The 22,065-nt window shown below is 49.3% G+C and overlaps 8 protein-coding genes across 8 annotated transcripts; 5 read left to right on the top strand and 3 right to left on the bottom strand.

Annotated features, from left to right (window-relative positions):
• Window positions 1–29: 29 nt before the first annotated feature.
• On the bottom strand, window positions 30–1,366 carry BKA67DRAFT_584843 (mitochondrial 37S ribosomal protein S8). Its single transcript, XM_046104175.1, has one exon. It carries the CDS (start codon window positions 907–909, stop codon window positions 409–411), a length of 501 nt encoding a protein of 166 aa, XP_045951873.1. The 5' UTR covers window positions 910–1,366; the 3' UTR covers window positions 30–408.
• A 585-nt stretch (window positions 1,367–1,951) lies between these two features.
• BKA67DRAFT_541587 (uncharacterized protein) lies at window positions 1,952–3,420 on the top strand (the record flags this gene model as incomplete). Its single annotated transcript, XM_046100961.1, has 3 exons — window positions 1,952–1,989; window positions 2,069–2,235; window positions 2,297–3,420. The coding sequence occupies 3 exons, from the start codon at window positions 1,952–1,954 to the stop codon at window positions 3,418–3,420; spliced, it is 1,329 nt and encodes a 442-aa protein (XP_045951872.1).
• A 1,890-nt stretch (window positions 3,421–5,310) lies between these two features.
• BKA67DRAFT_696438 (uncharacterized protein) lies at window positions 5,311–6,322 on the top strand (the record flags this gene model as incomplete). The annotated part of the gene is made up of 3 exons (XM_046109348.1): window positions 5,311–5,733; window positions 5,808–5,963; window positions 6,020–6,322. The coding sequence occupies exons 1-3, from the start codon at window positions 5,590–5,592 to the stop codon at window positions 6,320–6,322; spliced, it is 603 nt and encodes a 200-aa protein (XP_045951871.1). The 5' UTR covers window positions 5,311–5,589.
• A 1,129-nt stretch (window positions 6,323–7,451) lies between these two features.
• Window positions 7,452–8,475, bottom strand: BKA67DRAFT_584837 (uncharacterized protein). Its single transcript, XM_046104174.1, has one exon. It carries the CDS (start codon window positions 8,466–8,468, stop codon window positions 7,530–7,532), a length of 939 nt encoding a protein of 312 aa, XP_045951870.1. The 5' UTR covers window positions 8,469–8,475; the 3' UTR covers window positions 7,452–7,529.
• Window positions 8,476–10,802: 2,327 nt separating this feature from the next.
• On the top strand, window positions 10,803–11,795 carry BKA67DRAFT_541584 (uncharacterized protein; the record flags this gene model as incomplete). Its single annotated transcript, XM_046100960.1, has 4 exons — window positions 10,803–10,857; window positions 11,007–11,288; window positions 11,336–11,558; window positions 11,675–11,795. The coding sequence occupies 4 exons, from the start codon at window positions 10,803–10,805 to the stop codon at window positions 11,793–11,795; spliced, it is 681 nt and encodes a 226-aa protein (XP_045951869.1).
• Window positions 11,796–14,155: 2,360 nt separating this feature from the next.
• Window positions 14,156–15,830, bottom strand: BKA67DRAFT_541583 (cytochrome P450; the record flags this gene model as incomplete). Its single annotated transcript, XM_046100959.1, has 4 exons — window positions 14,156–14,312; window positions 14,367–14,533; window positions 14,588–15,694; window positions 15,768–15,830. 4 exons carry the CDS (start codon window positions 15,828–15,830, stop codon window positions 14,156–14,158), a joined length of 1,494 nt encoding a protein of 497 aa, XP_045951868.1.
• Window positions 15,831–17,113: 1,283 nt separating this feature from the next.
• Window positions 17,114–19,433, top strand: BKA67DRAFT_595738 (uncharacterized protein; the record flags this gene model as incomplete). The annotated part of the gene is made up of 4 exons (XM_046105203.1): window positions 17,114–17,165; window positions 17,250–17,897; window positions 17,955–19,246; window positions 19,299–19,433. 4 exons carry the CDS (start codon window positions 17,114–17,116, stop codon window positions 19,431–19,433), a joined length of 2,127 nt encoding a protein of 708 aa, XP_045951867.1.
• A 1,349-nt stretch (window positions 19,434–20,782) lies between these two features.
• Window positions 20,783–22,032, top strand: BKA67DRAFT_696436 (methyltransferase type 11). The gene is made up of 4 exons (XM_046109347.1): window positions 20,783–21,001; window positions 21,064–21,171; window positions 21,228–21,659; window positions 21,789–22,032. The coding sequence occupies exons 1-4, from the start codon at window positions 20,935–20,937 to the stop codon at window positions 21,956–21,958; spliced, it is 777 nt and encodes a 258-aa protein (XP_045951866.1). The 5' UTR covers window positions 20,783–20,934; the 3' UTR covers window positions 21,959–22,032.
• Window positions 22,033–22,065: the final 33 nt, after the last annotated feature.

Here is a 22,065-nt window from a genome sequence, read left to right as displayed (position 1 = left end):
CATTAATATAAGCCGCCTGATGAAGTTGGTGTGAATATGTCAAATGAGGTCTTTTCTTCTTCTTTTTTTCTTTTTCTTCATGGTTGTGTATATTACATTGATGTAATCGTTGTACAAAAGTCGGTACAAAGCCTCAACCTCGAGCCTTGGACAGGCCGGTTCAGATTCCTTGAGCTCGGCGAGACCTAGGCAAGACCTAGTCGAGCCCAGGATGAGAACACTCCCACAAGTGGCTGTCGATGACGTCTAGGGCCTCTCGTGAGATATGCTGCCTCTTCTTTTACTATCATACAATCTTCCCCTATTCCTTTGCTCGTCGCCCAGAACAGCACGGCTTCCGAAAAAATCTTTGCTCTGCTCCGCTCGCTCAACTCAACCCAGCTCAGAACCCGCCGCAGAGGACCCCTATTACGGGCTCACCCGGCACAACAAGAGCCCGCCCATCTTCCTCTCCACGGCCTCGCGGACCTCCATGACGCCCCGCGGCGTCGACACGTACATGCACTCGCCGAGGTTGAGGCCCTGCTGTATGAGCCTGGTGGGGCCGGCGTCCCAGCCGCGGGCGAGCCTCTCGAGGTGGTCGAGCTGGGCGGTCACGGGCCGCGTGGGCTTGCTGATGACGCGGAGGCTGCGCATGACGGGTTCGTTGTTGCTGTACTTGAGCCCGACCCACAGGCGCTGGCGCGCCACCGTCGACGTGTTCAGCGGCTCCGGCTCGTACGTGGACAGCGCCGCGGGGTCCGGCGGCACCGCGCCGCCCCGCGTCACGAACGACAGGAACCCCGTCTTCTGCAGCGAGAGCAGCAGCGACAGGTTGGCCGTGTTCCACGGCGTCGAGGTCAGGCCGAGCCGCGCCTTGGAGGCGTTCTGGAGGTGCGAGCACAGGTGGGCGAGGTGCTGGAGCGTCATTTTTTCTGGCGAGGGAGGAAATTGGGGGGAAAGCGGCCGCGCGACGGTCGGCTTCGGGCGGGATGAGAACTTGAGAGGTTGTGCCCCTCCCCGGATGGGCGTTCTGGCAGGGACAGCTGCTGCTGCGCTGCGGACTTGCTCTGCTGGAGGTCTCGCTTCCGCAAAAGGGGCCGCGTCGGAGGGCGTGTCGGTTCGTGCGCGGTGCAGACGACTGGGGATCTGCGGACTGCGGGCAAGGGCTGTCGGTGCGGTGGCTGACTGAATGCTGCTGTACGCTCGTTTCTCCTCGACTGGCTCGACTGTGCCTTGAAGCTATCCCCGGATCCAGGTCCCAGAATGAATTTCTGGAAAGGCTAGACTGAGACTAGCGGAAAAAGTCACCACCCGAGAGTTTTCTCCCAGCAGCCCAGCAAAGGAAAGCGCGACCGGCCCGCTAAAACAAGAACCAAGAGCCCCTTCTGCCCCCTGCTCATTCCAGCCGATGGACATATCTCCAAGGTTAGTCTAGGTTAGTCTGTTCTGTTGCCCCGACCTTGGGCGGTTATTGGTCGGCAAGCTCGGCGCTACGACCCCACTGTAGCCTGCCTGAGACCTCTCACACGTCCCTTGTAAGCGCCCGACAGCAGAGATGCAGCCATGCAGCCACGCAGAGCAGGGCAAATCCACTGGCTCTAGACGCCGTGAACGCTGCAAGTCGGCTTTAACTGTTGCAGGTAAGTGAGAGGCAGGTAGGCAGGTAGGCAGGTAGGTAGGTAGCTTGGGCTTCTTTTTTATTATTATTGTTTTCTATTTTTGGATTGATATGCATTTCTTCTGTCTTCTTCGTCTCTCATCCTCTGTTTCTGCTCTCGAGTCTCTTCGTTGAGCAGTCGCTTGGCGCAAGGTCCTTAAGTTGAGCGTCGTTCGCAATTATACATTTAATTCACCACAGATTGCTCTCTTTTTCCGCCCTCATCTCTTCCTCTTCTCTTCCTTGGCTGTTCTGAGGGGCTGTACTTGTTGTACTCTCTCGGAGCTCCTCAAGCGCAAGTGCGAGCACAACATGGCGGTCCGTCCAGGCGAGGAGAACGTGGCTACCCTGTGAGTATACGAGCGCATGAATGAAGCCCAAGTATAGCGTCGAGCGTCGCTGGGACTGACACGAGTCGGCGCTTCTCAGTTTCGGAGACGTACACTATTTCTATGGGCCGCCGACCGAGAATCCCCGCCACCATCGCTTCGACAAGGGCTCTTACATATATCTGTTCGAGAATGCGCACGATCGGAGGGCGCGCATAGAAGTCGCAAACCAGCCTGGCACTGATGACCAGGACGCGCTGGATGGATGTAAGGATGCTTCTTCTTCAAGTGCCCGCGACAGTTCAGTTCTGACATGGTGCAACGTTAGTCTTGGATCATACTCGAGTGAGATACTCGTACAACCAGCAAGTCCTGGTGACCATCACAGTCGATGGCGTCCAAGGCGCACCATTCGACCAGAACCAATGGCATCTACCAACCTACGATCCCCGGAATGAGAACAAGTACCACTACAAGCTTCACTCGCTGGACGTCTACTTCTGGACCCAGGCCGATGCACTCCAATTCGTCAACGGAGTCAGGAGGGTTCTCCCGCCGTCTCAAGTCGACGTCCTCGACGAGCCAGGCCCACCGGTTCATGCGCCGCCCTCTCATTCTCACCATCACGACGTGAACCCCCTAGTTCAGAAGCTGGAGAGGGCTGCTATTTCTGGTAGCTCGCGAGGCACACCAAACTCATCACAAGGAATACCCTCATTTGCGCCTCCTCCAGTTTCCGCCGTCCACGGGTCTTCAGAACCTCCCACAAGCTTTCAGCCGATGGCATACAACCCTGCTGCACCAGCTGCACCCGAACCGGTCAGACACCGTGAGAAGACGCCTCCGCCTCCGGAGGATGATGGCTACGATCCCCTCAGGGCAGCAGTGGCCGTGGATCATGCGCAGCCCTACACTCCCGGGTATGGGCCCAACGGGCCGCTCAGTCCCGGCTTCCCCGGACCGCCAACAGCCGGCCTTACGAGTCCCGGCTTCCCGCCTTCGCAGTTCGGACACCTGCAGAGATCCGCCACCATGCCCGCTGGTGGCCTGGCATCCCCCGGTCTGCCGCTGGCATCACCAGGTCTCGCGAGCCCCTATAGCTCCAACTTCCCGGGGTCTCCGGGGTTCGCTCCTCCGCCTCCTCCGCCGCCCGCGAGCTCGCAGGCCCGCCCGACAGGCCCACCTCATACCCAGTCCCAGCCCGTAGTGCAAAGCCCCGGCCTGCCACCCGGTGGGTTTTCCAATTACAACTATAGCAACCCGGTGGGCGGCGGCATACCGCAAGGTAGTGGCTATGATATCCACTCGCAGGTCTACAGGCCGTCGGAGCACGAGCACAACGTCAAGTACAAACCGAAGCCGGAAGAGCGGAGTAAAATGGGCCAGAACGCGGATAGGCTCGAGAGGGGCGTCACGGGCATGTTCAAGAAGTTTGAGAAGAAGTTTGGGTAGACAAACCTAGGATTGGTGGGATTATACGTCGAGACAGCCTCCAAATGGAATCGTGAGCGGGAAAATTGAGATATGTTCAGATCATGCAATCCAGGTGTGTCGAGATCAGTTTAGCCTTAACTAAGTAGGTCAGTGGAGTCTGCTTAGGGCCATACATACCACAATCAACCTCTGGCTGTATGGTTATGATGTGGCTGTGACCAACAGCCGCATAAGTTCACCGGCGAATATTTTGTTATGGAATGATTCATCCTTGGGGGTCATCTCCCCATGCTCGCCAACTTGAGCAATGGACAAGTTATCGGCCCCGCCGACGTCGATAAGAAGGCGACGTGATCCAAAGGGGGAAGAACTAATAGCTATAGAATCGTCTAACACTCGCGAGAATATTCCAGTTCAGACTGCCACTGGGTAACTTAGTCCGCTTTAAGGGGACTGTCGTAGGATTGTTCTACCTCTACTATTTCCGACATAGGTATAGCACCGATCATTTCGAAAACACCTCGCGTCTCTTATACAAACGAATCCCGATCAATTGTGGCCGATTAACTTAACACTTAGGGAAGAGAACATGATCCTTCCGCAAAGAAACTAGGAAAGTGGGAGGTTGTCGCGAAGAATCTCAGTAGAAAAATACTCAAAGGTTAATTAGTTGTATTAAATATCAAAGAGACGTCTAAGCAAGACTTAGGCTCAATTCTCATCGACTGTTTCCGTTCCGATAACGCGACCTCGGATAACCATTTGCTTCGTATTAAGAAGCAAATAATGCACTACACTAATAACAAGAAGAGATTAGCAATAAATGGTTTGTGGAGATGTTAACATGGTCTAAAATATATGCATTTTGCACGCCGATTGAGAAGATTAAATACTAGCCACGCCGATTATATTAAGTGTAATTCTACTTAATTAAGTTGTAAATTTCCTCTTAATAACAAATGGTATAAAGGCTATCAGAGTTTTTACATTAGTTAACGGTTAGTTCTCTTTATTATAACTTGGCAATTCATTCTAACAGGATATAATAATAGGATTTCGAGCCGGGGAAGCCGGTTACTTAAGTAAAGAGGGCTTAAACTATATAAGCCAAAGAACAATGGAACTACTCTAAGGAAAATTAGATATCCTTAACGATATTATCCTAATACCGAAGTCTAAAATATTAATAGCGTTTTGTCATCGCATGTCGTGTGTATTTTCCACCTTATTATCCATGGCCTGATTTAATAAACCGTAGTCTTTCGAACATGTGTTAAGAGCTAGGATTTCCAAGTGTGGCATTTATACCTATTTTCCCCGATAATTTAAATGACTTTTTATACTTAATTAACATGATATACATCTTCTTTAAGGGCATTACATTTAAGTCCGTTATTAACTTGTGGTTTACGTTTAAAAACCATAATCGAAGTCGACTCGAGCATATATAATAGCATTATAAAGATAACTTTACTAAATTAAGCGCCAAAATTACGAGCACTATTAGGAATTGGCATAACCAACGTAGGCTAGGAGAATTAGAGTATTGTATAACTACATCCCACCTTACACAAATACTAAATAAGAATTATTACGATAACAGTAGAGGTCAATCTAAGCGAAGACGAGTCGATGATTTGTAGACACAAGTTCTGAGCCAAGACGAACCCAACAGCCATTATTATGATGTTTCTTTATCCCGAAAACGCCGTAGACGTCTATCTTGAAAGTTTAGGCTCGGGGTTCGCCGAGACGTACGGGTACAATCAAGTTCCTCCGCCCGCAGCCAATGGCATCAGACCGGAATATTGCCAAGACATCGGTGGTCCTGGCTGACTTGGAGAAGTATTGCCATTCGAGAGTTGGCAAAATGGAGCCAATGCCGCTAGGTACAGACGTCGCCATCTACAATGAAGAATCCGTGGAAGACACCCCTCGGCGATTCAGGATTCCCATCGTCAACTGGAGCAGGGCTGGGCGTAGCAAGGGGCAGTTCGAAGTTGCCTTGTGCCACCCAGTAGGAGCTGGAAAATTTGTTTCGGCATGAGTAGGTACACTGATCTCCGCCTGTTCACACTTCCTCCGCCACCTCCTCTAGCTTCTGCCTACTGAGGCTACGCCCAAACAACAGCAACCCCTCAAGAAATACCGACGCTTTGGAACAGTCAATCGACCCCCGAGCATACAATGGACGGCAGAAAGCTACTTGTTCTGGGTGCAACCAGCCCGACGGGCCAGCTTGTCGTGGAGCGAGCCCTGGAGCTCAAGTGGCAGGCTACCGTATGCAGGAGGCGAACACTGCCAGAGCACGCTGCGAATGCGCAGATAAAGGTGTGAAATCACGTTTGGAGCAGCGCTCGCTCGGAAGACAGAGTTAGGACTAATTGGAATTTGGTTGGACGCAGACGATTGAAGGCGCTCTTGACAACAAATCAGGCCTCCGCGCAACCATCAGCGGCCAAGATGTCATCATCTCCGTCTTTGGCCCCTCAAAGCCTGGAGCGCCGACCAATATCTTTGTGCCTGCCTACGAGCTTATCCTATCGACCATGAAGTCCGAGGTGTCAAGCGTATCATCGCCCTTAGCACTTATAGCGTCTACGATACTCGGGACAAGCCTAATTTTCTGCGCTGGTTCCTTGTGACCGCCCTCTGGGCAACCGCGCATAAAGTCTGGAAGACTATTATTGACATCTCCAAGGTATTTGATGAGCAGGGCAAGGATGTTGAGTGGACTTTGTTTCGTGTCGGATTCCTGGCAAATGGGCCGCCTATGAAGGCTGTTAATGGATATGTTGGCGATGGTACGGTAGGCATGTACTTGAGGCGCGCGGATATTGCCGTATGGACTCTCTCACAGGCCGAGAAGTCTGCTCCGCAATGGGTCAGACAGCACCCCGGCATATCTTCCGACATCTGACCAATAAGAAACAAGCCTCATCCTCGCATAAGACTTTCAATTTCCCCCTAATGATCCACCTACTCTATCCCATATTTCAGCGTTATCGTAGATATATAGCCAAGGCTTCAGGTATATGGAGCTTATAGACTCAGAGATTCCTTTTAAGTATTGTTGATCTAAGCAAGAAAGTCACTTTCAATATCACTGACGTGAATAAGCCTATGTGTTGTCTACACCTAAACCAGCTTCAGGAGGCCGATAAGGAGGCCTTTCACAGACGTCGGAGTAGACTTACAGGTGTCCTCTACCAGGCTCTGCAAACCATGTCTGGACTGACAAGAACCGCGCCATAGCATAGCACTTATGGATAGGGTATTGTCTAAAGAGCCACATTCGACGACTGCGGGGATCATGATTGCAACTCCCATAGTCTTGGCTGCCGATACAAGTCAATCAATTGCCGTCTGCCTGGCTTTTACTAATATGATATACCTGAAAGTGTGCGAACATCTCAGGGGCTCAGCAAGCGATAGAGGCTATGCCTATGGCTGGAGGCGCCGGTGGCTGCAAAGATGGCAATGAGAGCTGCCAGATTGGTGCTTCGTAGATCCAACATGATTCGGGCCCCTTTTCCGGAGCCATGGGGCCAAGACCTCAATGAGGGACACGAAGGAGTACGTATAAGTCTGGATTTTTTGGTTAAGTGTCGGTACTTTCTTGCTAGCTATAGCTAACCTTCACTTGGAAGCTCATAAAACGACAGACAATTATCCGTCCCCGGCTCCGTAGGCACACCCCAAAGCCTAATGCCCGGTAATTACAACGTCTAAGGATACGGGACTTATACCGTTTGTGCTTTATACATGGGTTGTAGGATCTCGCCTGAGACTATATGGCGAGAACAATAAGGCCATAGCGAAGACTCCTCGGGACCGGAACGACCCGCTCTAGGTGTCTCCAGATTTTGTATTACGGCTACTCGAGATATCTAGGTGGTTTGAGAGAAAGTGGGAAATAGATGTATAGGGAATGGACTTTGGATTTAAACCCGAATAAACTCGACTGATCTTATTATCGCGCCGTTGTGTGTCGATTCATTCGCTTTTACCCTTAACAGCATTTCGTTTAAGTGAAGGATTAATGACCTGGGAAAAGGCATAGTTGTTCATCACAGAAAAACCAAGAAGAGGGAACACGGAGACCTAGAGATAGCTCACGGTGGTTATTACGAAAACCGAGCCTCTAAGCTGCTAATGTCCTTCTTGCCTGATTCTATCTCCTCCAGCCAAGTCAGAATTCTCCGTATTGAGAACTCGTCATCACACGAGTCCAAAGCCATATCAAAGTCTCTTTGGCGTTGGCTCGCTTCGAAAATATTAACCCACCCCGGAGCCAACCTCTGCATTTCTTGCAAAAAGAGGCGACGGAGCTTCGTCGACTCAAAGTCTTCGAGGTGTTCCCAGAACAGCTCATCAACTTGGCCATGTTCATCTTGATGATAACGCTCCTTGATCGGTTCCACATCGTTCGATTTGCTGTCAATAAAAGACGGGTACCGGCAGGCCGCCCACAGCGGCAAAGCAGAAATACATTCCCAATCCACCACAGCCGTTAGCTCCCCTGCTTCGTCAACGAGAATGTTGTGTCGGTTAAGGTCATCGTGGAACAGTATTGTTGGCTCCGGCTCCGTTCCTGTAGGAGTGAAGAACTCGGGTAAATGGACCTTAAGCTTCTGGATAATTTTTAGAGCATCCTCTAAGACATCGAGATCGTCTTCATCGTCCTCGTCTTCGTCTCGGTCGTCCATCTTTTCATCACCCTTATCCTTGTTATCGTGATCCTCCTGGGACTCTTCGGTATCAATTACAGCATGCGACCCGTTTGTATCCTGAGTCATAGACTCTTTTGCCTTCTCCAAATGACCATAACAATCAAGTTCTGCGAGATCTAGCCTGGATTGGAGCCATTGCCAACTGGACGGGAATGGGCCGCGCTGGACGGTCTGGCGTCCAAATCCATGACAAATAAAAGCTGAGGATACAATTTTTTGCACCTTGGCCTCCCCCGGAAAGATATTCCCGATGCCTCGCATCCGTTTCTGGAAAATCTCCGAGCTAAAGCGGGCGATCCGCCGAACAACTTCTTCCTTGGCGCTGAACGTCATGCTTCGGTATGCATCTGCCCAAGGCTTGCCAGGCATCATCTCCATGGCGATCCATTCAAAACCTACTGGCGTGGACCCATCAGCATTATATGCAAACACTTGCGGAACCGGCAAGCTGGTGTTGGTCCGCACCCACTCAAGAGTCGCAACCTCGCTTAATGTCTTCCACTTTGGATCGATCGGTAAAGTAACGCGAGCGACGACTTGTTCGTCAGTCGACGTTACAGTGAAGATTTTGTTAAAAGCCCCCTGCGCAAGAAACTTAATATCGCAGGGATCGGGCAACGTAATTGCTGCCTGGATAGTGGCCATCACGGCACCTTCATCTGGCTCGACAGTCCATCTAGCCTCCAGACCCCAAAGCGTGCGTACCCATTTGATACTGCTCGAGTGACCAGAGGTCGCATTTTCGCCCGACTCCATTTCAGCAGTAACTGACGGTCTTTCCAGTTACGCGTCGCAAGCAGCGGGATAGACGTAAAATAGTAGTTGATGTAGAGAAAGTAGGCGTCGCCGAGGATAAGCGCGGAATGTATCAGACGGCCCTGATGTTGCGAGGAGGAGAGCGGCTAAATCCAGTGTTGAAAGTAACCAAACAGGTGTCAGTGGGCAGACGCGACGGACTGACCCGGAAAACTTGATTAGACTCTAGCACCCTGATTATAGCCGGGGGTGACAAGCGCCGTATTGTACCGTAGCCCGACAGGCCGGCTCAAACAACCAACCAACATCCATTTTGGCCACAGCCTTGTAGCGGCTGCAGCGTATGCGCCGGCGCTCCAACCAACGAGGCTAACATGCCTCGGATAAGACCACTTCCGGCCAAGCAACCTATCAGAACATCTGCCTCCCATAGACATATGAAAGGAAAAAGGCTACCTGTCACGAATGCGCATAACTTGGCTTAAAGATTCCTACTTGCACGTGGTTGGTTGGTGGTTGGTTGTATTTAACGTCTCGTTACGTGAGACGTTCTGGGCGCAGTGTACGCTAACCTAGTCGTGTCTATGTTCCTTGCATACATGTGACCAGACTTATGCGTTGACTTAGCTATTTCCTGTATCTGATATGGCTTTTACTGACGAGATGAGCTTTATACTAAAAATCGATTTTAGCGAACTCGGCCGCTGTCGTGATTTACGCCTTGGCGATATTCCCGTTAGCCGTTTGACTCCGGTACTTGTCTAGTGTGGAGGGGATTGCCGGCATGGATAGGGCTTCTTGCTATTCTCTAACTGGGCAAGTGAAGCAGGTTTAGTTTGTAGGACAATTCACAGTTCCGTATTTCTCATTACATTGCCCGCCCATTCATCTACTTTCAGGATGCCCGTGAGTCGTGTAGTTTAACATCGTTCTCCCCGGGGGAGGCGGGCAGATATCTAGCGGGTTCTGATAGCTAAAAGACATGTAGGAAACCCTTCTAGTCAGTCGAGGAGAATAGCCTAACATGGGATGTTACTTATTGGGGTCCTCCTCGGAGACACTGCCCTTTCCCCAATCATGTCAAACGCCGAATCAAGATTGCATGCGACCGGGTCACGGCCTGTGATCAATCATGTGGAGCAGCGTGAATATAATTCGACATGTTCCTAGTAGCGTACGAACGGGAGAGTGATGGCTGCTATATATCATCACTATCGGTTAACCTCATGTTTTTGGATTGTCCGGAGCAATCGGTCACCATCGACTACATACAGCGATTAAGATGCCTTACACGCTGCGCGAGGATCCTTACGAAGCATAAGACGACTTTGCTTTACAAATTAATCGCAAATTCGCGCTGTCACATCGCCGTATGCCAGTGCAAAACGTCATGAAATCGCGTTATATACGAAGCAATCTGAGATGCTAGAGAACAGGAAAAGGTTATTACAAGAAGAAATTTGTTCTGTTAACAACACAATGAGATAGTTATAAGAAACTCGAGATAAAGCTCTAAAGAAGCACAATGATGAGTATATTGGGTGTATACGGAACTATTCCAGTTAGCGTCCGAGTACATTGTAAGTCCTGCCGCGCGGGATAAGCTTCTAGCGACATTGTAGGCGCTAATGTGTTCCGTCTAGTCAAACCAAATGTCTATAGAGACCTTGTCATTGTTTACAAGGATGATATCAACTTTCCAAGGCTCCTTGGACCTTTACGAGAGGGATCCGGATTTACAACTAGATGACATAAGGTCCGCAGCTAAAGAACTACACCAAAATCCTCCGTTTTTTAAGAATATTGTGCCACTTTTAGTCCATAGCTTAAATCTCGAAGGAACAAACCTGTTATAGCGTCTTATTTAGACTCTCGCGCAAGCTTAAAATTGCGTCGGCTTCGTAAGAAATTATGACACCGAACACGAGGAGCAGGAGCGAACGAGAATTCTCTATCGCCCATACTAGTAAGCCAGTATGTAGATTGTGTAAAGACGATTCACTTTAGCGAGGTTGTACTAAGGAGCTTGTTGTTGTGAATAATCGTCCATTTGAGTCAGGCAATATAAATCGTTATACTTTACATAACCACTGTTCGATAACTGATCGTTATCAGTATATAAGTCAGCAAGACATAGTCTCTCGCTTAAAGTCGCGGGATTTAGAGCACAGTCGACACTCAGGGATGTAGAGATCAAATCTCGATGTTATGGACACTCACTCCAGGAGTCGAGAAAGAGAGGACTATCCTGTTATAGGCGGAAACACTATTGCCAGTCCTATAGATGTTACAGAATCGTCGGCCTTGACTTATGCGCATTTGCGGAGTTTGCGGAGATTTTCAGCGAAGGTTCTACTGTCAATGGGCAAATACAGGTTGTGATATTTAACAGGACAGGTCTGACTATCATTCAACTGCAGACTCTGTAGTTGAACGTATCGTAGTGGCTTCACGTCCAGCAGTTCGCCGTTCCAGCCTGGGCGCGTCCATGCAAGATGATACAACCCTATCAACAACATTAGACAATATTGAAACAAGCTCACAAGCGATCGATACAGACGCAGTTCAGAGCGTCGACTTGGTTCTGCCTGAGGCAGATCCTGTCATTCATGCGTCGCGGGAATCTCGAGTAGACGACACACAGAATTTATGTCAAGAAAAGCGCCGGTCAGATATGCATAGTAGAATAGCGCATTCCTGTACACCATTATAACACAATAGTCGAAGCAATAGGTGTAGCCTCTGGCCTAATGGCACTGGCTTCGATTGCGTTAAAAGTCTAGTGTTGCGCTCTCTACTGCAATCAAAGATTACGAATACGGTCCGAAACGCGTTTGTGATCTCATTGAAGAGCTAGAAACTCTAAGCAATGCTCTGCGTAATCTCAAGCAGATGTCGATATAGTGGTGAATCTCGTCACTCGAAGTTCCCTTATAATGTAGTAGTCTGTAAAGGCTTCATGGTTGTAACATGAATTTACTACCTAGCCTAAGTTATAGATAACTGGGTGATATGATGTGGCGGCTTTTAATTTGTCAACGGAAATAATAATAAAAAAACCCCCCCAAAAAAAACGTTCCACTGGGACGGTCCCAAAACGCGAAACGAAGCCCTTTAGAAACGCTTTTAAAATCCCACTTTGTTACGTGGTGCATAAGCTACATGTTTCCGTGTTACAAGCTGCGTGGTAAGCGACCCCTTTGCACCAAGTAGGTATGCCCTCGAAGCGCTGGATTAGTATTCAGGTGGGTGACCACTGGGGAATCCCCGGTGTTGTATGTTTTTTGTCTTTTCAGTATTCTACCTGCTACTTTCTTTTCCAATAGATGTATCTATCTATACCTCGTTGCGACGCTTGTATATCACATACGACCATAGCTCCTAGAAAACTCGGCATCCCGTCCGCTCTGCCCTAGATAAACTGGGAAGCGCTGGATTAGTACTCAGGTGGGTGACCACTGGGGAATCCCCGGTGTTGTATGTCTTTTTTCTTTTTTGCAAATTGCTCCTAATTAAACGCGACTCCAAGAGATTGCCTGACCTACCGTAGGATAGAGACCAACACTGCGAATCTTGAACCTAGTCTAGGCGTTTGATCGGAATGTTTATTGCTAGGCCCGTAGCGTGGTTTACGGGGCTTGCAAGACAAAGAGTAATAGACGGCTCACACTTTAAAGGAACGAAACGATGACACAAGTGTTATGATACCCACCGTGCCCGGAATGTAATGCATTGCAACAAGAGCAGGTAATTCAATTTTAGAAGCTCAACTCCAATCGAGTTTGGAATCACTTACTAGTAGTGACTTTTCAGGGTTCTCGCACGAATCTGGATAATCCACTGGAACTGCTGATGTCAGTCAGCTCCAAGATTTTTCAACCCTCGTGACAGTATTTCCGAGCCATGAGATTCATATATACTGCAGTGTGCACAGTATTGCAGTTCGCATAAGCTCTAATCCCCCTCCTATAGCGCCTTTTACAGTGCCAATACGCCTCAGTGATTCGTCTCCGCTCCAGCGAGGCGCATACTCTGGGGATGATACAGAGTAACTACCTTGCAATTCGCTTCCCGGACAAACGGGCCAAAAGACTTTGTTTGGGGTTCGACACTCATCTGTACTAGTAACTTTCTGTATCTCAAATCTTACGCAGCATCGCAAGTTGTGGATGAACCAAGTCTTCTTCTTTTCCACATAGAATCAATATCTACAGCCTCGTCACTAGTTGGAGCTGGTATACTCAAACTAGATGGACGCTTTGATCCGTTAGAGTTGGTTATTCATCAATGTGTTTTACCCCCTGGTATGTAATCTGAAGAACAGATGTCGAATATGACGGCCTTGCAGTTGATATTTGTATCACAGTTCTCCTGATCTCGTATCCATCCTCTTCCTGCAGCCTTCTCCGCGGTGACAAGCTTCGGAAGATGGCGTTGTTTCACGGATCGTGGATTTCATATTTGGAAAATGTCAGGTAGAACTGAGTCATCCTGAAACGCTCAATGACGGGCACCCTAGAACTGGTTGGTGACCCATCTCTGGCTTCATGCAACGACCACGAAAGCGGATACGTATGTTAATCACGTTGGGTTCCGTTTGTGCAGTTTCTGTTCTGGGCATATGCAGCCATAGGATATTGTGATTCTCAGGGCTTGCAGCCAGCCGAGCCGATGCGCGCTATCAGTCTCATTCTACGCAACCATGTTCTACAATCCCCGTTCTAGCGCACTGCGCGTAAGTCAGGTTCCTCTTGCTCTAATAACAAACAATTTCGTCAGTGGCAGCGACCGTACTGGCATACAGCACCATTCACTTTGTTTGCAGTAATTTGGAATGCCGTCGCCCATGCTTGCTTGCTCGATCTGTCGACCTGTTCGTGTTGGCCTATGTACGCCGCTGGAACCACGGCGGGGATCTCCTGCTCTACCGTCCAGTACCAAGAATCTAGCTCTGGTTTTACAAAGTGCTGACATTTCTGGTGCCCATAATGTCGGCTAGATGGCGAGTGATTATACATGTGGTCAGGATTGTGACATCTCTAGATCATAGAAATAGTTTTGGATGGAGTATAAAATAAAGAGGTTCGTTAACTATAATCGCTCAGGCTCAATAAGCCTTACTTATAAGTCAAAACGGTTATGTTTAAGTGATAACTGTTTGATCCTCACTCGAAAGACCACAGCACCGCTACGGCGTGTCGGATCAGCGACACTATTCGCAGATCCATTCGGCTGTAGGACACTATCGAGCTAGCTTAGTATCGTTACCGCACTGGCTTCAGCAGCACTGGTAGAGGTGGCTTCTCCCACAACGTCCAATTCTTGTTCTGCTCGATCCACGTGCTAATATCTGGACCTATTTCGATATCAAAGTTCCATAAAAGTCGGGCTGTTATCAGGCGCATCTCGGCGTATGCAAGACTAAGATACAATTAGATAAATTCAGACACAGATGCCCTTTGTACGGAGACTTACCTTCTCCCGATGCAGTTCCGTGGACCTAGGGAGAAAGGAAGGCTAGCAGCCCTGTCGTCATTTTTGTATACAGGATCGTCAAGCCAACGTTCAGGGGCGAAGGACTCGGCATTGTGGAAGTTCCTTGAAGAGTGAGCAGCCACGTACTGGCTGTTGAGAACATGAGTCTAAATGCGCGTTAATCTCGACTGGCCTTTTCTTCACATGGATAAGTTTCTTACTTTAGGCGGCACAAGATACCCCCCGAGCACTGTACCCTCATCCCCGACTATACGTGGAGATCCAAGAGCGACCGGAGGATACATCCGCATACCCTCCTCTAGAGTCGCAAGGAGGTATGGAAGTTTGCCGACGGTAGTCATGGTTATTTCGGCTTCGTCTGAAAACCCACCTCTGATTTCGGCCACCAGCTTCTGTTTAACCTGCGGGTTCTGGAGCAAGTAGAACACCGTGCCTGCCAGAAGCGTCGCCGTCGTGTCACTTCCACCTAAGACTAGGGTAGAAGAGGTTGCTTCGATTTCAGCACGGCTCATTTCTCTTTCCTTCCCTCCCTTGCGAAGAATGTAATTCAAAAAGTCCAGCCGGTCAGTGGCGGAGGCAATGCGATGATTGACCCGCTCTTCTGCAAACCTGAATCCCTTTTCTCTGGCTGCTAGAAGTTTTTCACGGTCTAGCCACATCATGATCTTGGTGATTAAGGGGTAGCGAGAGAGTTCGCTTCGGATCATTATGGCTTTTACACCTCCAAAGACGAATGGAATCCATTCGTGGTAGGCTTGGTTCCTCAGGCAATCAAATGATCGATCGAATGTCAACTCGCCAATCACATCGAAAGTTATCCAATTGAACCACGTCACCATATCCTGAGGTCCATCTTTGGCCTTTTGGTGCAAGCCTTGTATGAGGAGATCAACATAGGTCTTAAGAACAGCCTCTTGGTCCCTTATTGCTCTCTCCGAAAATCCACTCGACAAAAGGCGACGATACCGGCTATGGTCCGAATCACTCGGTACACTCAATATACTATAAGCGCCATTTGGCGACTTGAAGAACAATTCTGGGTCTTTCTGCAGCTGATCACGTCCCGGCTTGTTGATCAAGATATCTTTGGAGGCTTGAGAGCTAGAGAAGGACAGTGTTCCGGGGCGAACGCGGACAACATCGCCGTACCTTTCATGGAGGCAGTGTAGGTACCGGGGAAACCTTCCCCGCAGAAACTCGTACGAGGCTGGGAGGTGCCAAACAGCATTCCATCTTGGACCAGGAAATTTCGCCAGCGGGTGGAACCAGACATTGTAAACCGCCTTTCCCAGCAACAAACACGCGCCCTATATTTTGACATGTCAGCGATCACCCTGACTCAAATAACTTAGGGATCACGGGGTGTGATACTGTACCTACCACGCAAAGCAGAGCAGATATGATCGGCAGGCCGAGGCCCCCCATGTGTATTAGAATCGTCATGGTTAACGGAGGAACGTTGTCTGATGAGGAACCAGACAGGCAACATACGTCTATCAGCTTTGTACGTGACAAGAGAGCACCCAGTTTCGAGAGGGAGTTCAAAGCAAGTACCACGTGTTACATCAAGTTACATTCCTTACACAAAAGAAATACGACATAAGCTCAATAATTCACATTTACAATAATTAATGACTTATAGAGTTATGACTATCTTGGAAATTTCTTCATAAGCAGTTTAATGTTGTATTGGTGGAATCAATATGGACGTAAGCAAATATACTCATGACGTACGAGCGGCCGCAGTATCTGATCTAGGTAGAAGGCTATCGAAGGCAGGATATAATGGCTTGTATTACGTAAATGGCAGAAGCTAGGATCAGTGTAGGATTTCCACCCGACTCAAACCTAGCGAAAGAACACGTAAGTACTGCGAGATAATGCTGCAACTCTGGGGTGCAGAGTTGTACCGTTCAGATCTATGTCTACATCAGGTGTGCGCTTTGGACTAAGATAAGTGGTATCACGGAAATGGATACACTCAGGCGAGATCTAGGGGCCCCACTCAGATGATCTCACATCATGTTCAGGTGAACCCCTGTATAATGAACCAACCCTGCATTAACAGTAAGCCCAGCTGATTTGCTATCGCGGTCAACCAGGTTCAACATCCTTCGCACGAACTACTATACTTTCCGTAGCGATGCCAAATTCGGCTTTCGTGATTGCTTCTGAGCTAGAGTCACCCCTGATTAACTAGCCCACCGAGGGCTAACTACCGCTAGGACCGAGGTAAATGGGACTTACTGCATCTGAGTGATAAGAGTCCCGCATTATAAGTAACCCACAAAGTGGGGGCTGGTGGAAAGTACCTTGCAGGACTAAATTCAACGACTCCTCAATGGTTCCACCGCGTATCGTTTGCGAAACTCGCAGCAAAAGACAAGGCGCGGATTACCTATGTAATTTACTAGCGCCATCTACCGCTAGAGCCTCCGTATAGTGTATGCATTATTGAGTTAGCCATTAAGCATTTATCCGCGAGTTGCACTTCTCGGTATATAGCTAATAAGCTAATGAAGTTATACCCAGACCTTCGTTACCTGAGCCTATCTCACCATAGAAAATCTGACTGCTGTTGGGTCTCTTCGATTTCTGTTCCTCTGTCTCTGAGTCATTTTCGGTACTGAAGATTCTATCCCACATACCCTGTACGCTTCTGACAAACGAAAGGTTTCCTCAGTCTGTATAGGCTGATACTAGTCAGTCACCATCTTTTTAGCAGCATGAAGCTTGACGCTTTCCCTCAGTCTATATCGCCTCGACTGAAGCGTTCAGGTGCACCAAAGTGGTCTGCTTCTATCATTGTTGTGCTCGTTGTCTTCTCTTACTACTGCTACTGGGGTACGATCCCGAGCATAGCCGCCCATTCTAATTTTGATCTGCGCCAAATATTGCTCTCCGTTCCTTCTCATGAACATGTACGCAACTGGAGTGCTTATTATACGTCGGACACGCATCTTGCCGGCCAGGGCCTGAAGCAAGCCCAATGGACTCAAGCCAAGTGGAAGGAGTTTGGTGTCATAAACACTACCATTTCTTCTCACGATACCCAGCTTCCACTGCCGATAAATGGGCAGCGGCTCGCTCTCTTAGAGAATGACCGAGTCCTTTACGAGGCGCCCCTGGTGGACGCCAACGCCTCTGTGGGCTTCGTACCCGCGTACTTTGGCTTTTCAGCCAATGGCAACATTTCTGGCTCTTACGTCTTTTGCAACTTCGGCAGCCCGCAAGACTTCATCGATCTCGCTCAGCGTAACATAAGCCTCGCAGGAAAAATCGCCATCATCAAGTTGGGCACTGCAACTCCATATGTGCGCGAGAAGAACTTGTCCATGTTTCGTGCCCTGTCTGTCCATAACGCTCAAGCGGCGGGTATGATCGGTGTGGTTCTATACACCGATCCTGGAAATGACGGCCCTACGACTGAGGGCAATGGATACAAACCATTTCCTGACGGACCAGCGCGACCGCTCGAGGCAATCGAGAGAGGAGGTCTTGGTAGCATCGGTGAGTAATCCTTGTCTGCACCGATCAAATACCTCTTGCTCACCCGGTATCATCTAGATGACTTCAACGGGGGCCAATTACCTAGTATTCCCTGCATACCCATGTCCGCTGCTGATGCGATCCAGCTCTTGAGCAAGTTGAACGGTCATGGGCCTTCAGCAAAAGAGTTTGGTAATCTCTGGGAATTGGGCGGCTTGGGGTACTACGGTGTTGACTATAATGTTGGACCATCGCCTCCTGGACTTTCTCTACACGTCACTAACCACGCGGATATCCTGGATACCCAGATCCACAACGTTATTGGCACGATTACTGGTAGGACAACCGACGAGGTGGTCATCGTTGGCAACCATCGCGACGCCTGGGGCCCCGGTGCCGGAGATCCCGGTAGTGGTTCCGCCGCGTTGAACGAGGTCGTCCGCAGCTTTGGCGAAGCCCTTAAGCAGGGCTGGCGCCCAGAGCGTACCATAATCTTCGCAAGTTTTGAAGGGGAGGAGTTTCTTCAAGTCGGCTCCCTCCTCTGGGTCACTAAACATCTTGACTGGTTGAGAGCTTCGGCTGTCGCATATCTCAACGTTGTCGTTGCGGCGTCGGGGAGTCATTTCCACGCCAAGGCCAGTCCGCTCCTGTACTCAACGGTTCTCTCTGTGACTGACCTCGTACTGTCGCCGAATCAAACCGCGGCTGGTCAATCTGTGCGAGATGTCTGGGGCGGCAATATCACTCCTGCCGGCAGCGGCGATGCAAACCGTTTCATGTCCATTCCTTGCGTTTCGACACTTGATTTTGGCTTCACACCGGCCCTGGGGGAGCCCGTCTTCCCATACCATACGGGCTTCGACAGTTTCGAATGGATGGACGAAGTCGGTGACCCTGGATGGAAGTATCACGTCACTAGTGCGAAGATGTGGGCTCTCATGACGGCACACCTCGTAGAGCCAGGGGTGCTGAACATGAACGTCACAGACTACGCATTAGCATTCCAGGGATGGCTAGAGGATTTCAAAGACCGCGACTTGTTGTCTCCGAAGGTTGATCTGACGGTCATGTTTGACGCAGTCGAGCGACTATCTAGGGCTGCCAGCCGTTTTGACAGCTTTGCCGGCTCTCTGAGAGAGTCAAAATGCACTCGGTGGAAGTTCTGGGCTAGATGCAGGCGGACCCGTACGATCAGTGGTGTGAACAGAGTTTACAAGGTATTCGAACGACAGTTTTACTACGGACCGGGCATAAATGGACACGCTGACTGGCACCATGTCGTGTTCACGCCATCTGCCTGGCATAACACGCCGTTACCTTTGCCTGGACTTAGCAAGAGCCTACAGAAGCGAGACTGGGAGAACGCTCAGGTAAGGCATCCTCTCGTCAATATTTACAGTATAGTGGTGCTAACTATAACAGAAATGGAGAGACATCATAGTAGAGAGAATAGGCAATGCGGCTTATTTGTTAGAAGCACATTTGGAATACGTAGATACGCAACAAGGTCCTGGTGTTATTAGCTGGATAAGGCAGACTTTCCGACCATATTACTAGTAGGCAGTTATTCGTAATCTGAAATTAAAAACTAAGAAATATTGATCATGATTTCAACTCGCAAATGGCCAAGTGTGTTTGCGTGTGCGCCGTAGCAAACATATTCAACTTGTGCGACAGAATTCTGTGACAGTGGCTGGTGATGGAGGCACAACAATCAGCTTTCACTTGTTGGGCCCTCGTCCTCACCTTGACCCGGATTGTCCATATAGAATAGAGAGTGCCAATCCTGTGCCGGATGCAGTAGCGAGGTCACAGGGAGCTCCCAAGGGGAAGAAGGGAAAAAAAAAAAAAAAGGTAAGGGTCTCGCTTACCAGGAAGCATGTGAAACATTTTCTCCACCACTGACGCGGGCCAATCCGCTTGAACTGGCTCAACCTATTCAGTCAGCCACACCCGCGATGTATTGCATCGGGCAATTGCTCCCGCGGCTGGGCAGATATGCAGTACCTGCAATATATGCCGTGAGACCACTAGCACGCAAATAAAAATGGGGACGCTTGATGCACTACATCCTGCTTTATATAGATCCAGACTATTTAGCCAGTCTAAGCGAGTGGGATACCCTCAATTCGGATATATCCCGACGTCCCAAATGGTACAATGGTACTGTAGTTTGAGGGGCAGAAAAGTGGACATGGGTCAAGTATCAATTCCTGGCTAGTTCCGGCGATCTGTCATTTATCGAGCGCGGATGTGTTCCCCCCTTGCAGAACAACGTGACCCACTGTGATTTACAAGGCCTAGGCTCAGTAGGTTTGAACCACGATACTACCTTAGGCAGGTACATATGCGCTGTAGAGGCGCCGCATACAGAGAGATAAGTATTCAACACCGAGGATTTACAAGTGGGCCTCACTAACTTAGTCAACGTTACCCGTCCATCGGCGCCCCATAGATTCATGGGTGCTCGTGAATCTATGGGGCGCCTCGTCCATCGAAAAGGAGGGGTTGCGGCACGGGTCTCATTCCTTTGGTTGGGCAAGCTAACCACAACTCCTAATAGGCGTGGCTGCGGGATGAACCGTTGATCAAAGCAAAGGCTAGTCTAGATGCTTACGTAGTTCCGCAGGCACTTTTGGTAGTGCCACTTGTCTAACCTTAGATACTTAGCGTCTTCGTCCTCTTGATATCACCACGCTTTCCAGACAACACTCGCAAATCCACGCGTGGAGCCATTCGAGACCTACCAGCATGAGGTGTGGCGCAGGTGCGCGTGGATCAACGGCCTAGATAAGTTTTCACCTTGAGCGGCTGCGTGCCTCGCTAATCTCTCTTCTCTTCTCCTCTTTACTAGTCGTTTAACACGCGCCATCTACTAGACCTTCCGTAGCAGTGCTCACGCGATAATACATATAGTTCTCTGTCTCCTCCCCCAACACAACTTGCATCCATACTTGATTCTGCGAAATCAATTGAGCGCCCGCCTCCTTTCTGTGTGTAATTTGAGTCTTTCCCGTAGAGGTCCGACATTAGGCGTGACCGTCTCACGCAGACAAACATGGCTCCAGGTCCCCGCCTTGCCAACTTTCTCCGCCCATTGAGCCTGATCTGGTTCTCTATTCGCCGTAAGCCTCTGTCGCACCCAATCGCCTCCACAACTCTGCTAATCATTGCTCCCCTGTTTCAGTGCACTGGGCAGCCTTCAAAGAGTCTTACCGACAAAACGGCCTCGGAGCACTTGGGCGCATACCGGAAATTCGAGATGCCGCTTTAGCAAAGTTGTTCTGCATAACCTGTAATCTACCTGCCACATCCGCCATCAACTTGTTGACAGAGACTAATTGAGTGCAGCTGACGGTTTCATCGCTTTCGAAGATAAGACCATTATTCCCTCGCTCTTACAGGCCGCTAGCGGTGTTGTTCTCGAGTTGGGACCTGGGCCAGGCAATCAAATTCATCGTTTTGACATGTCTCGCGTTAGTCAAGTCTACGGTATTGAACCTAACTCCAGCTACAAAGACGGCATAAAGACCAAGGTGGAAAAACATAACCTGGGGGATAAGTATAAGCTTATTATTTCTGGTATCGAAGATAGCCAAGTTTTAAGAGCGGAGGGGATTACGGAAGGGAGTTTGGATACCGTGTTGTGTATCCAAGTCTTATGCGCGGTTAAGGATCCAAAGACGGTAATGAAAGAGATATGGAAATTACTTAAACCCGGAGGGAAATTCATATTTTGGGAACATGGATGGAGCAGAAGCCATTTGACGGCTGTAGAGCAAGGTACGTCTTCATTAGCTTTCCCTTTTTTCTTTTTTTCTTCTTTTTCTTTCTTCTTAGGTGGGACCTTATCACGGAAGTTACTTAAGAGAAGATCTAAGACGTGTGCAAACGTGGCTAATATGTAAAAAGCTGTTTTGAATCCTGCTTGGAGCACATTTATCGGATGTCATATGACCCGGAATGTGTTGGCGGATATCATTAACGGTGGAGAGTGGGAAAACCCCGAGGATATTGAGGAGCCTGAAGACTTGGTTAGTTGTTTGCCTAGGATTCAGGGCGTGCTTGTTAAGAAGGCCTGATCGGAGCCTGATTAGAACGAACACCTCTACTATGTGGACGCCGTATCGAGTAGGGAATAAAAGCGTGTCATGATGAGTTGCATTTCTTGTCTGGGGAGTGATCGCCG

Source organism: Truncatella angustata, assembly GCF_020726525.1.
Source record: "Truncatella angustata strain MPI-SDFR-AT-0073 chromosome Unknown BKA67scaffold_11, whole genome shotgun sequence".
Lineage (NCBI taxonomy): Eukaryota > Fungi > Ascomycota > Sordariomycetes > Amphisphaeriales > Sporocadaceae > Truncatella > Truncatella angustata.
The sequence above is the reverse complement of the archived record's forward strand: the minus strand, read 5'-3'. Positions and strand labels throughout refer to the sequence as shown.